Source organism: Macrotis lagotis, chromosome 8, assembly GCF_037893015.1.
Source record: "Macrotis lagotis isolate mMagLag1 chromosome 8, bilby.v1.9.chrom.fasta, whole genome shotgun sequence".
NCBI lineage: Eukaryota > Metazoa > Chordata > Mammalia > Peramelemorphia > Peramelidae > Macrotis > Macrotis lagotis.
In genome coordinates this window covers 60487270-60500947 of record NC_133665.1, presented here as the reverse complement: position 1 = coordinate 60500947, position 13678 = coordinate 60487270, and the positions used below count along the sequence as shown (strand labels likewise).

General features: G+C 40.2%; 1 protein-coding gene across 1 annotated transcript in view; it reads right to left on the bottom strand.

Annotated features, from left to right (window-relative positions):
- Positions 1-12318, bottom strand: part of CCNF (cyclin F) — a 31285-nt gene extending 18967 nt beyond the window's left edge. The window contains exons 1-6 of the mRNA XM_074197275.1: positions 12237-12318; positions 8142-8296; positions 4185-4291; positions 2672-2739; positions 2067-2260; positions 822-875 (exon numbers count right to left, since the gene is read on the bottom strand). Of these exons, the coding sequence (XP_074053376.1) occupies positions 822-875; positions 2067-2260; positions 2672-2739; positions 4185-4291; positions 8142-8296; positions 12237-12255 (597 nt within the window). The 5' untranslated portion in view covers positions 12256-12318. The remainder of the gene's footprint in view (positions 1-821; positions 876-2066; positions 2261-2671; positions 2740-4184; positions 4292-8141; positions 8297-12236) is intronic.
- Positions 12319-13678: the final 1360 nt, after the last annotated feature.

Here is a 13678-nt window from a genome sequence, read left to right as displayed (position 1 = left end):
TGATTAAGAACCTAAAATGTATCAATAAAGAAGACTGGGGAATCTCCATTCCTTGACATTTTTTAAAAAAGGCACCTAAGGGGCGGCTAGGCAGCGCAGTGGATAAAGCACCAGCCCTGGAGTCAGGAGTACCTGGGTTCAAATCCTGTCTCAGACACTCAATAATTACCTAGCTGTGTGGCCTTGGGCAAGTCACTTAACCCCATTTGCCTTACCAAAAAAAAAACCTAACCAACCTAAAAAAGGCACCTAATATGAAATGATCAAGTCATGGCTTATATAGAAAGATTTCCATCCCCTTGCTAGCTCTGAGCTGGGAATCCTTTCCTCAAGTAAAGCCAAATTATCAATAACTAGAGAATTATATACTATGTGGTGACAGCTAACTGAGATGTAATTGGTGATTCCTACAGAATGTTTATCCCTTCACTAAAGTGCCTCCAAACTGCTCTACTCTTTGCAGTCTTGTACAAGATTTAAGACTTTTGTCTTCAGCTTGGATGTCTCTTGTTGCTCCCATTGTGCTTGACTCTAATTTTTGCGTTATCCTTTGCCTCCTTGTAGTCAGCCATGGGCTGAAGACCAGTTAGCCAAGCTTGAAGAGCTGATGTCCCAGAGAGGAATTTGGTACCTTTTATTCTCTACTTCCTGGTGACCTGCTCTTCTAAAGAAGTGAGGTCACCAAAAATGTGACCCCTGAATAAAAAAATTACTTGTGTCACCTTATATCATAATCTGGAATCTGTATATGTCACCAGCAGAAAATTATACTCTAAACATATTTTTAGAATGTCAAATCTATACATAAATGGTTAACTTACCTCAAAAAGACTTAAAACTTTACCCAAACAATATAGTATAGATCCTTTATGAACCTTAAAAGAAAAGGAAAGGCAATTACTTCAAACGATCACTACTCAAGCCTTGAAAAATTTCACTAACACAAAGCCCCAAGATGAAGAAAGTAACCAAGATAGGCAGGGGTGAGGGATGATACCTCAGCAGAACCCTCCTCCTAAGTGTGAACACCATAGTGTTATAGGTCTTTTATAAACTGCAGTCATTCTCTCCCATATATAAGAAGAAAAAGAAATCTAATTTATCTCATTGCCTTTCCACTAGCTAAGGCTTTCTTGTGTGCTCTCTCACGCACGCTCGTGCGCTCGTGCTCTCATGCTCTCTCTCTCTCTCTCTCTCTCTCTCTCTCTCTCTCTCTCTCTCTCTCTCCCCAAGCCTTTTTCTTTAACTAGTGGGTTTTATCAGGATTCCAAGAACACATGTTTTGCTTATGTCATCCCTGTTATGTTGATAAATACAAATCCTACTACCTCTTCAAGATGCAGCTCAAATTTTCAGTCAAGCCAAGGGTGAAATAATTTCCTCTAAAGAGTTTAGCAGTTGTTGCCTTTGTTTCAATGACTGGCCAATCATACACTTGAGCCACTTGAATGACTTAAATCTTTCCTTTTTATACCTCTGTATAGTTTCCTTTTATACCTTTGTATATTTTCTTATACTTATGAGTATTAAGTACTGAATATACCTCTGTTATCTAAACATTTATTGTTTGAGGTGCAGTGAATAGAACACTGGCCTTAGAGTTAGGACAAGAGTTCAAATGCTGCCTCAGGCACTTGACAATTACTTGCTATGTGACCTTGGGCCCCTGATTGCTTCACATCCAGGGCCATCTCCAGTTATCTTGATTCATATCAGGCCATTGGTCCCAGATAGCTCTGGAGGAGAAAGTGAGCACAGCATCCCCCTCACTCAAATCCAATTCACATGCTTATCATGGTATCACCTCCTTGATGTTATGCTCTTCTTTGAGAATGAAGGACAAACATCATCAAACATTATTGATTAGATCAAGCTTTTATCCACATTCCTCAGGGCCCTGATTTTGATCAACTAAAACCCGAGATATTGTCTACTCTGAAGGACTAAAATAAAGATGTATCAAATACTTAATACATGCAAAGTATTATTTTATACTTTTTAAAAGCTTCAGGTGATCTTCAAATGAAAGGAATTATATTATCAAAGTGTGGATCCTTATAACTCACTTTTTGAAACTGACATTCTGCTTTGAGGCTTTCAAAAACTACAGCTTTACAGCAGCTTCCAGACACAGACCACGGAGGGCGAATAAATAGCCAGATAAATGGAGCAGCATTAACATTCAGGCGTTCCGTTAAGCTGAAGAAACGAGATGCCTTTAATCCATTCACTTCTGCACGACCCTCATCAGAAATAGACACTAGAATGATAAATAGGAAAAAAAATTAACCATGCTCACCACTTGTGCTCTTACATGGCTTGATATACAAATATGGAAAGATCTCATTTATCAGATGGTCAAAATTTTTACCAGTATTTCAGTAAAAAATCCTGGAAATGTCCATAAAGCTATACTGCTAAATCAACTTCCTTACTAAAGTACATTTAAAAAAAGCCACAGAGAAACACCAACAATAAGGCATTTACTTTTGGGGCACAATCGTAACAATATTAATTCAAAAAAATTTGATCCACAAAGGTTGGAAACATTTCAAGAAATTTAAAACGGGTCATATCTATTTAAACATTTCTCAATCAAAGATCAATGCCTCTAATCTACTCTCCCATAACCTTGTTACAGACTTGTGGTCCTATTCAACTGAATACTTACAGCCTTCATTATAGAGGTAGGCAATCCCTAGCTTCACAGCAGCTTCAAAATTACCACTTTCAGCAGCCCTAAAACAAAACAAAACAAAAAGGATTGATTATAGATCTTATTCTTTTTTAGTGTTATAGAGGAATTTGATAATGACTTAATAAAATTTCTACAATTCACTTGGCTCATTTCACGCTGAAGTGGATCTGACACAACATGTGTACCCATAAGATAACAATGAACAGTTTTTTATTCATTTACCAAGTGCCTATAAGGATGATCAAGGTTAGACCTTTACTAATTATTATGTATATGGAATACAAAAGTAAAAGATATAGCCCCTTCCTGTTAAGAGCTCAAAGTGTATTGGGGCAAACGAGAGAGAATTAAAAAGATATAAACACATGAATGGTAACATATTACAGTCTATAAATACTGAGGAAACAACAAAGGAACAATGAAGTAGGAGAGTGATTTCCAAAGAAGGCTTAATTTCCAGAGGCTTAACTAAGAGTGTACCAATTTAGGTTCATGGATTAATTTTAAAAATACAAAGTTCTATTACTTTTAAGTATTTCTAGTGCCTCCACTAGACTAAATATTTTTATTAAAAGATCTTTGGGTACCTATTTAATTAGATAATAATGAACATTTGTTTCTATTGCACATTAAAGTTTATGGACTATTTTTTTTTTTGTAATTCCCTTCATGAAAGCAAAGCCTAAGTGACTATATATATCAGGTATATTGTAGAACAATCCTTGTTCAGATGTACTGATTTATGTGGCTTTTAACATCCATTCTAATTCTTAAGATTATCTATAAAGCCTTCTATGCAATCCAGACTGTATCTATCTTTCCAGACTTAAAGTCTCTTGAAGGTAGAGGTACTTAATGTGAGCTTTGAAAGATGGTAGGATTTTAAGAGGTAGGGATGAGAAAGCATTACAGGCATGGGGAATAACCTGGCTAAAAGCATGGAGGTAGGAGGTGGATATTATGTATGGGCGGCAATAAGTAAGTCACTTCGACAGATGTAAAAAATGAATGAATAAGAATAATATACATTAAGCCTAAAAGATAGATTAGAGGCCAGGAGGAGAAATGATGAGGTAGTGGAGGTGAAATTGTGGAGACCTGGCAATTGAACAGATAAGAGTAAAGAGTCAAGGAAAACTCCTAAGTTGCAAACTGAGGTAAATGGAAAAATGATGGTGTACTTATGGGTGTTTTTAGGAGGGTAAGATAAGGAGTTCTATTTTGGACAGAGTTTGAGATACTAATGTAATATCTAGGTGGAGTTCTCAAGAAAACTGTTGGGAAAATCTATCTCCCTGGATGTAAAATAAGGGGTCTGGATAATAATATATAATGTTATAATAAAAAGGTCCCTTGTGTTCTAAAATTCTGATTATTCTATAGTTTAGATATTTCTACAGTTGATTGAAACAACTGGCCACTGCTGAATTTGGCTATTGAATCCGAAGGATCAGTGGTTTAAAATGACACAACAAAGGTTAATTACCTTTCAAAAAGCTTTAGGTTATCCGGAGAGGGCCACATCTCCCGAAAACTTGCACATGCCCAGACACTGGCATGATTATCTACAAGATATTTAAGATGCGGGTGTACCTACAAAAAACCAGAAAGGATTATAAACAAAATGGTCTCATTAAAATGTTTTCCTAAGCATTCTTAGAAACATAGTAGAAATTTACTCTTAATTAATTCAAGAGTAATTCATTAAGCATTTAGCATAGGCAAAATAATGTTGGGTGGGGGTATAAAAATAGAATGAAAATCTGGTCCCTTTTAATTCAATTAATATTTATTGTTTACCAAGTGTAGGATGCTTGAAGACACAAATATGGAAAAATATGAAAAAATCTCTGCCATCAAGGAACTTAATTAAAAATGAAGAAACATATATAAGGAACATGAAGACACACATATACAATAACTAGAGTGTATAGAGAACATGCCAGGACTACAAGTACAAAATACTATGTGAGATCAGAGTAAGGAAAGATGACTTGTGACTAGGAAGGTTATCAGGAAAAGCTTCATGGAGGAGGTAGCATTTAAGGGATGGATAAATTTAAAGGATAGATAAAGGATGGGGCTTTTAAGGATGGATAAATTTTCAAGAGGTGAAGACATGTGCAGGGAAGATGGAGTGGATATTCAAGGCACAGTGAACAATGTGGGCAAAGTTGGTGATGGAGTGAGGGTAAAGACTAAAGAATGCACACTATCACTCAAAAACTCTTTGGATTTGCTTACCCTCTCTGGACCTCAGTTTCCTCATCTGTAAAATGAGGGGATTGGACTAGTTGGCTTCTAAGGTTCCAATTCTAAATCCCATGATCCTAAATAGTTAATCACAGCTGAAATTTTAACCTAAGAACTTCTACAGTGAGAAAAAAAACATACTCAGTATAGAATTGGTTAAATTACTGAATGATATAGCTGGACTTGAAGAGAAAAAAGATGAATAGGTAAAAAACATATAAAGATGTAATTAAAAGGATGTTTGAACAAACAACAAAAAAAGACAGGGAAGAGAATAAGTTAGAAACAATTACAGATTTTATAACACAAAACACTGGAATTATATCTAGTGTCAAGTTCTACTTGTTAAGGTTCTGAAGGTTAAGAATAACATTTGTGTCTTGAGAATATATTTTTGAATTGAGTTGGAGAAGGAGAAAAACAGTAAAGTTTCTATTTCTTCTGACAACTTAAAAGAATGGTAAAAAGATAAGTAATATATAACAATTATAAAATTAAATATGAGTCCAAGTTCTTGTAGATCTCACAAAATATCTCAGTGATGGATTAATGATAAATTGGCAAACTAAGGACAATTCCAGCTAAGTTTAGAGGCTTTATATCATTAGAAAATTGAAAATCCTAGTAACTCATAAGTACAATTAACTTACTATGACAAGTTTTTCAAATTCCACAAGGTCCAAAAATATTTGTTATAGGGTGACAGAAGACAATGAGTTATAGACTGCCTAGAGAATGAGGAAACCTGCATTCTACCTGATCTCAGCTCTGCCACAAACTTGCTGCATTTACTGGGGGATAAACTCAGTTGTGAGCTGTTTCTTAGTCTGATCTGTTAAATGAATGGGTTAGAGAAGAATACTTGCCAAAGCTCCTCCCAGCTCTGAATGTCAAGAGTGACATTTGTTCTTGAGAATGTATTTTTAGAGTTTTAACAGTACTTCCATTTGCTAAGAGAAGCCAAGCATGAAGAGATTTGGGGGGGGGGTTTGAATAACTGGAACAATTAGACATAAATAGAAACCTCTTGACCACCAGGGTAACTATATTTTACTTTCTCTTAAAAGGCTAGGGAAACTAGATTTAGTTTATCAGTCTCTCTATTTTCTTCAAAAACAGTCACATAATTGGAGAAACTTATTTGGAAGGGACTCTTACAACCTATACTTGCTCAGGAATCTCATCTACAATATCCTCCACAAGTGTCCAATACATCACACCTCTCAGAGACAATTCAATATGATATTGGATAGTTCTAATTCTATGGAAACTTTAAGGGAATAGTAAGGTGAAGAACAAAGAATACTGCACTGGGGAGTCAGGAGACCTTGGGTTGAATCCTGACTGTGGCTAATTGTCTACAGGACCTAGGGAAAGCTTTATAACCTCAACCAAATTTAATTTCCACACCTGCAAAATAAAGAGGCTTAACTAACTTCCTTTCCAGTTTGTAATTTATAATTCTGTTATCTTTACACGAAGCCAGAATCTGTCTCTCAAACATTTAGTAGCTACTTCTAGGTGTATCCTGTAAACAAAACAATACTCTTTTCCAAAGGCCAAGACTTCAAATAACTGAAATGCAGGTGCTATTTTCTTCCTGAGTATTTTCTTCTGTGGGTTAAATGATATCATTTTCTTCAGCTGATCTTTGTGTGGCAGTTATCCTTTGTCAATATCCATCTTAAAATGTGGCACCCAAAACTCAACTCAGAGATGATTTGAATAGGGCAAGGAACAGTGGAATCATTACTTCTTTTATTCTAGAAACTATGTAACTTTGAATGCAGCCTAAGATTGTGTTAGCCAAGAGGTATATCATTATTATAACATCATCATCATCATTTTAGATCTAGGAGAGACCTTAGGGGTCATTCGGTCCAACATTCCAATTTTACAAAAGAGGAAGCTGATACTCAGAGAAACTGAGAATTTGTTCAAGATCACATGGGTGGTAAATGAAAGAACGGGGCTTGAACCCTGGTCCTCTTCAAATCCAACCTCTTCTCAATGCCATTACACCTGACTCTTACAGAGTTGGTTCACTGGGCTTGCATTGCACTGGAACCCCCAGCTCTTCTGCTGGAACTGTTCAAGTACCTATCCCAATTCTTTGTTAAATATTTACATTCAAATGACAAGTGGGTGGATTTCAGAAAAAACCTAGCAAGAATGAACTGATGCAAAGTGAAGTGAGCAGAACCAGGAGAACATTGTTCACAGTAACAGAAACATTGTGCAATGATTAACTATGAATAATTTAGCTCTCCTCAGCAATACCAGGATCTAAGATAATTCCAAAGGACTCCTGATGGAAAATGCTATCCATATCCAGGGAAGGAACTGATGGGGTCTGAATGTGGATCAAAGCATATGATTTTCACTCTATTTTTCCTTTTGTTTGTTTTCTTCTCTCACAACATGACTATTATAAAAATATATCTACATGAGTGCACATATATAAAACCTATTATCTAATTGCTTACCATTTCAAGGAAAGGGCAGGGAGAAAATCTGGAACTCAAAAAAAATTTTTTTTAATGAGTATTGAAAATTGTCTTTACATGTAATTGGAAAGAAAAGAACTAGTAAAAAATGTCTTTTGGTAATAAAGCACAGCAACTTACATTTACCCCAATTAAATTTTATTTTTTGTTTTTTTGCAAGGCAATGGCGTTAAGTGTCTGCTCAAGGCCACACTGCTAGGCAATTATTAAGTGTCTGAGGCTGGACTTGAACTCAGGTACTCCTGACTACAGGGCCAGTGCTCTATCCACTGCGCCACCTAGCCAGCAGCCCTTACCCCTAATAAATTTCAACTCATTAGATTTAGTCTGTCCAGGATCTTTTGGAACTTGACTTTTGTCCTAGAAACTAGGAACCCTTCCCAGCTTTGTGCCATCTTTAAGTTTTATTACACAAATCTGGCCTCATACACTTAAAAATTGCCTAGCTGTGTGACCTTGGGCAAGTCACTTAACTACATTGCTTTAAATAAATAAAATAAAAAAATAAAAAAGTTTTATTACATTACTCTTTGTCTGTAATAATAAACTAAGTTCAGCAGTATCCAATTTACTAAGGGATAGAATTTTCTTGTCTTTTTTTGTGCCATAATAGTCTTTTTTCTTTTAACCAGACACTTAGCAAGTAAGATATTTTGATGCACTAATTAATGAAAGTAACTCACAGCTCTTATGGCAAGGATATCCTCCGCAGGAAGCCATTTCAGTATATGAAAGAGGACATCTTCAGGGAGACTCAATAAAGTTAAGACTCGGGGCCTCTTTTTAATTCTTCGCTTTGAAGGAAGACAAAAACACTTGGAGCACCTACAGTGAATCACTGAAAACAACAACAATAAAATTCAGGGAACAGTAAAGTGAAAAACAAGTCACAATGATATCGATTTTAAGGAAAGATTAAAATCTAAATCTCAGACTATCACAATAAAGGAAAGTACTTAAGCAAAGAACAATAAGACCTCATCTATCAAAAACTTTGCTTCTAAAATTTAACTGAGAACAAGTTCATGAAAAAGTCTGTGAACCCTCAAAACTGAAGCCAAAAGTCTAGGCACTTTACTTAGAGGAACGATTCCTGGGTGCCCACTGAGCCTATTTACTCTTTAGACACAATTTTTGTGGTTTCAGTTGTGTCCAGTTCTTCTTGGTCCTATTTGGGTTTTCTTGGCAAAGATCCTTGCCATTTCCTTCTTCAACTCATTTTTATAGATGAGAAAACTGAGGTATACAGAGGTCACATACCTCTGCTCACGGTCACATAGCTATAAAATTTGAAATCAGGTCTTCCTGGTTGCCAGATACAAAAATGACAGTAAGAACATAGAAAAAAGCTGACAAACTAAACAGAAAATCTTGTCACACAAGTGTGGGGGGGTAATTCCCATTAATCTCACTGCACAGCAGATAATATACTTACTGGTGATCTGGAGTCAAGAAATTCCTTTGTCTGACTATAATCTATTAGCTTTCCAACTCTGCCTTCCCACAGCAAACCCTGTTCTTTTAGCAACACTGATTTCCAATTCTTTGACCACTCACTTCTCTCTCAGCTATCTTCCATGCAACTGACTAGTCCACCACCATTTCTTGCCCTCTCCTCCCCTTCCCAGGACTCTTTAGTAAACCAGTTCACTGTCTTCTTTTCTTCAGTTCCTTGTCCCTTTATCATATAGCCAATTTTGCCTGCCTGTGCTCCTGAACAAAGGAGAAAATCATGCAACCGTTCTGACTAGGTCAACTACAAATTTATATTCCATCACTTACTGGGCACTCACTGCTGTTAAGTAATCCTTTTCTATCTCCCTTATTAACTCATTCTCCCATTTTCCACAGTGGTTCCTCTAAAGTTTTTCATTCCTCCTCAAATTACCCACAGCTCCCCTGCCCCCACTCTTGCCTCATATCTTTTTTTTTTAGGTTTTTGCAAGGCAAATGGGGTTAAGTGGCTTGCCCAAGGCCACACAGCTAGGTAATTATTAAGTGTCTGAGACCAGATTTGAACCCAAGGTACTCCTGACTCCAAGGCCGGTGCTTTATCCACTATGCCGCCTAGCTGCCCCTCCTGCCTCCTGGGAGCACCCTCTTCTATCATTCAGAAGTCTTCTGCAACAATCTCTACCTCTATCTGTCTCATACAAAGAGATGTTCCATCTCTGACAAAGTTCACCTTTCTACCTCCATATCATTCCTTCTTCAGACCACCATCCCACTTTCTTACTTTCCTTGATTTTTCCATCCCCACTACTGTTTTATATCGCTCCTGTATTTTGTGGTAAAACCCTTTGAGAAGACTGTCTACAGTTGCTACCTCCACTTCCTCTTTTCTCATTTTCTTCTTAACCACCTATAATCTGGCTTACAAAGTCAGCATCCCACTGAAACTATTTTTTCCATATTTCCTAACTGCCAAAGCCAATGGTCACTTCTCAATCCTCAGTCTGTAGTGGATGACTCTGGATATCATCTTTCTCTCTAGCTTTTCCTGACATCATACCTGGCTCTTCTTTTACCTGTCTTTTTTTTTTTTTAAGGTTTTTGCAAGGCAAAAGGGGTTAAGTGGCTTGCCCAAGGCCACACAGCTAGGTAATTATTAAGTGTCTTGAGGTTGGATTTGGACTCAGGTACTCCTGACTCCAAGGCCAGTGCTCTATCCACTGCCCCTCCTTTAACCTATTTGACTACTCTTTTTCAGACTTTGCTGGGACCTTCATCCTCATCCATAAGCAGTGGGTCTTCCACAGGACTGTCCTGAACTCTCTTCTCTTCCTTCTATACTAGTTCTATACTAGACCACCACACATGGTCTCATAAGGATTTAATTATCACCTCTGTGCTAATGATTTTCAAATCTACCTATCCAGTCTTAATCTCTTTGCTGATGTCCAATTGAAATCTCCAAATACCTTTCAGATGTCTCAAACTGGATGTTCAGTAGAACTCATTTTCTTGCTCCACCAAATCTTCCCTCCTTTCACACTTCCCCATTACTGTGGAGGGCACTCCCAGTCTCCTCAGCTCTTCTTTCTCTCACCACTACCTCTATACCCAATAGGCTGCCAAGGCACCTCAATATCACTTCTGTAATATATTCCCCCTTTTCTCCTGCCACCTCCGTGTAGGTCCTCATTATCTCATTTCATACTTGAATAGGCCACTCCAGTCCAGTCATTTGGCTCCTACAATGATTTTTTCTAAATTGATAGTCTGATGACGACCTCATTATCAAAAGACTAAAGTAGCTCCCTATCACACCTCCTAGATCAAATACAAAAATCCTGTATGGTGTTCAAAGTCCTTTATCACCTAGCTTTGGGCACTACTCTCTTTCCAGACCTCTTACTTGGATGCAGTGACTCTGGTCACCTCGGGTATTCTACAAACAAGACAGTCTCAAGCATTTTCTCTGGTTGTCCTCCTCACCTGGAATGCTCTTCTTCCTCATCTCTGCTTCCAGACCTCAAGTCCTAACAAAAAACCCCCTCCTTCAGGAAGCCTTTCTCAATAACTCACCTCTAAAGCCTTACCCCTGCTAATTATGCCCTGTTCCTTCTAAATCTGCCCTGTTTGTACATACAATATGTGGCAATACGTTTCATCAATTAGCTTGGTTGAGGACAGGCTGTCTTTTGCCTTTCTTTGCATTTATGGCCCTTAGCACTTTATAGGAACTTGACTAATTGAAGAAAAGGTTCAAGTATGTTAGCAGAAGTGTGAAGTAGGTGATATTGAGCTGGCCTCAAGACCAGAAGACTGGGTATTCAGAATGTGTGAGCCTGCCTTTTAAGACTATAAAGTACAGAAGTAGTACCAATATATATATTGGGAGAAAGAATTTCCTGCATCAATGAATTTGCCAAAAAAAAGTTTTGGAGTTAAAAGCCAGAGGCTTCTGGGCACTCACAGGCCCTTTCTCCCTCTCCCTAGCTTTTCTACTTAACTCCTTTTCTTTTTCCTTTCCCCCCTCTTTTTCCTTTCTCCTCTGCCTCTGCTCCAAGCCTGGCCTTACTCACCACCGCCTTAACTGTTGGGACCCTGAGAAAATTACTTACCGCAGTTTTCTCAAAGTAAAGGGGCAGTTGGACAAAATGAACCCTCGATCTTTTTTCGGTTCCAAACTGATGAGCCTGGGAATTACTTTTTTACAAAACAAGCCCTCCATGGTCAGCTCATTCAAACCTGTTCTTTCAAGCCCGAAGCCAAGGCGGCTTGTCCCCGGGGGACAAGTTGCTTCGGAGGTTACAATTTGTTACTCGAGAAATCTATCGGTTAAGAAAGCTTGGCGCTACATTCTTTCCTTTTTCTGTAACTAGGATTTTGAAGATCAGGATGCTTCGCACTCGTTCCCCGTTTTGTTCATTTAAAAGGCCCCTCTGCAAAGGGATCGGAAGAGCCGCCCACGAGAGGTGGCACCTGGACGGAGGTGGCAGCCCTTTAAAACATGGAGATGCTCGATGCCCGGGTTCCCAGGCCGGGCTGGAGAACGCGCCTGGAGGAGGAGGCGGCCGGGCATGGAGTCCGGATCTGGACCCTCTGCCCCCGGGGCCGGGCCGGGCCGGGCGGAGGGTCGTCTCGGCCCTCCGGCCCCGGGGCCGGGCCGGATCAGCTCCCGTTCCGGCTCTGCGGGGGGTGTGGGGGGTCCTGCACTCAGTCGGGGGAGCACACGGGGGTTACTCGGGAACCTCGAGAGCGGAGGACGCGCAGCGCCCGCCCAGGAGCCGGGGGTCGCAGGCTAAGCCCGCTCGGTCCGCTCGGCCACTCACCCCCGCCGCGGACCCTCATCGTTCTTGCCGCCGTGGCCGCCGCCGCCGCCGCCGCCGCCTCCGAGCGCCCTCCGCCAGTGCCGTCCCGGCCGGAGCCGCGCGTGCCGCCCTCTCAAACCCCCGGGCCCCGCCCCCCGCCTCGCGCCCTTTTTTTCAAACACAGCAGGCGTCCTCATTGGCTGGCCCGGGGCGCAGGCGGCAGGCGCTGGCACTGGGCAAGAGCGACTCTCCGGGCCCGCCCCGCGGCGTCGGGCCCTCTGATTGGACGCGTGAAGACGCGAATTCGAATAGGGGCGGTTGACTGGCCGGGAGCCCCGGCCTCTCCGCCCAGCGGCGGCCGAGCACTCGGGGAGGGGGCGGCGGCGAAGTTGCCTGAAGCCGGACGCGGCTGCCTGCCTTCCCTTGACTTTCCCTGTACCTTGAATCTGCCGTCCCCTCCTGGAGATCTCAAGCTTGAGGTGGTTACTGAGAAGACCCAGAGCTCAGCAGTGACCGAGCACCCCCACTGCGGACAGGCTGGGCCTCCATCCGCTCCACCACCTCCCCTGCTATTAGACCCCTCTAGTCATCCTTGACACCATTCAATAGGTCAGATGACTTTTAGGATTCTATTTGGCCCACAGTTTTATTTTATCATCTTTATCACATCCTAATGATTGCCTTGCCTTATAGGTTATAGGGCCAGGAGACAGTATTCCCTGGAAATCCCAGAGGGGTTAGCATAGACTATTAACTGCTATTTATACACCAGTCTTCTGAGGGACACGCAGAATGCCCCTTTTCTATCAGTGCCCTGAAAATACCTAGTTAGTTCAGAGCTGGAGATTTTTCAGCTTCCACGTTATGCTGGGCAATTACAACAGACGGTACCTAATTCTTATAAAGAAACAATTGCTAAAATTGCCGCATAGGAACTGATTGATTAAATTGAAATCTTCTGCAAAACAAACATGGGCACATTGGATATAGTCACCCTCTCACAAACTTTTACCTTCAAAGTTTGTGATGAACTGTCATGGAGGTCAGATGCGCAGCCCCTGTCCTTGGCACCTTTAGCAGGTGCTAAAGATGAAAAGATGATGGTTGAGAGAAGTCAAGTGCCTTGGCCAGGGTCACACAGCTAGTGTCTGAGGCAAGATTCAAACTTCAGGACTTTTCTGACTTCAACTTTACCACTAGCCACCTAGCTGGCTCAAGGATTTAAGACATAATTCCATATAAGATGTGAGCAGGGCAAACAGGAAAGATACAAAATGGAAAAGGTTTGCATTTCTATCAGTGCAGATGAGAGAAGACCTCCTTCAGAAATATTCTGTTCAGTTCCACAGACTTTAAGCACTATGTACAAAGACTTAGAAACAAAGACAGTCCCTGCCCTCTAGGAGTTTACATTTAATAGGAGGGAGAACTATACTTTGAACAACAAAGAAAAGAAAATAAAG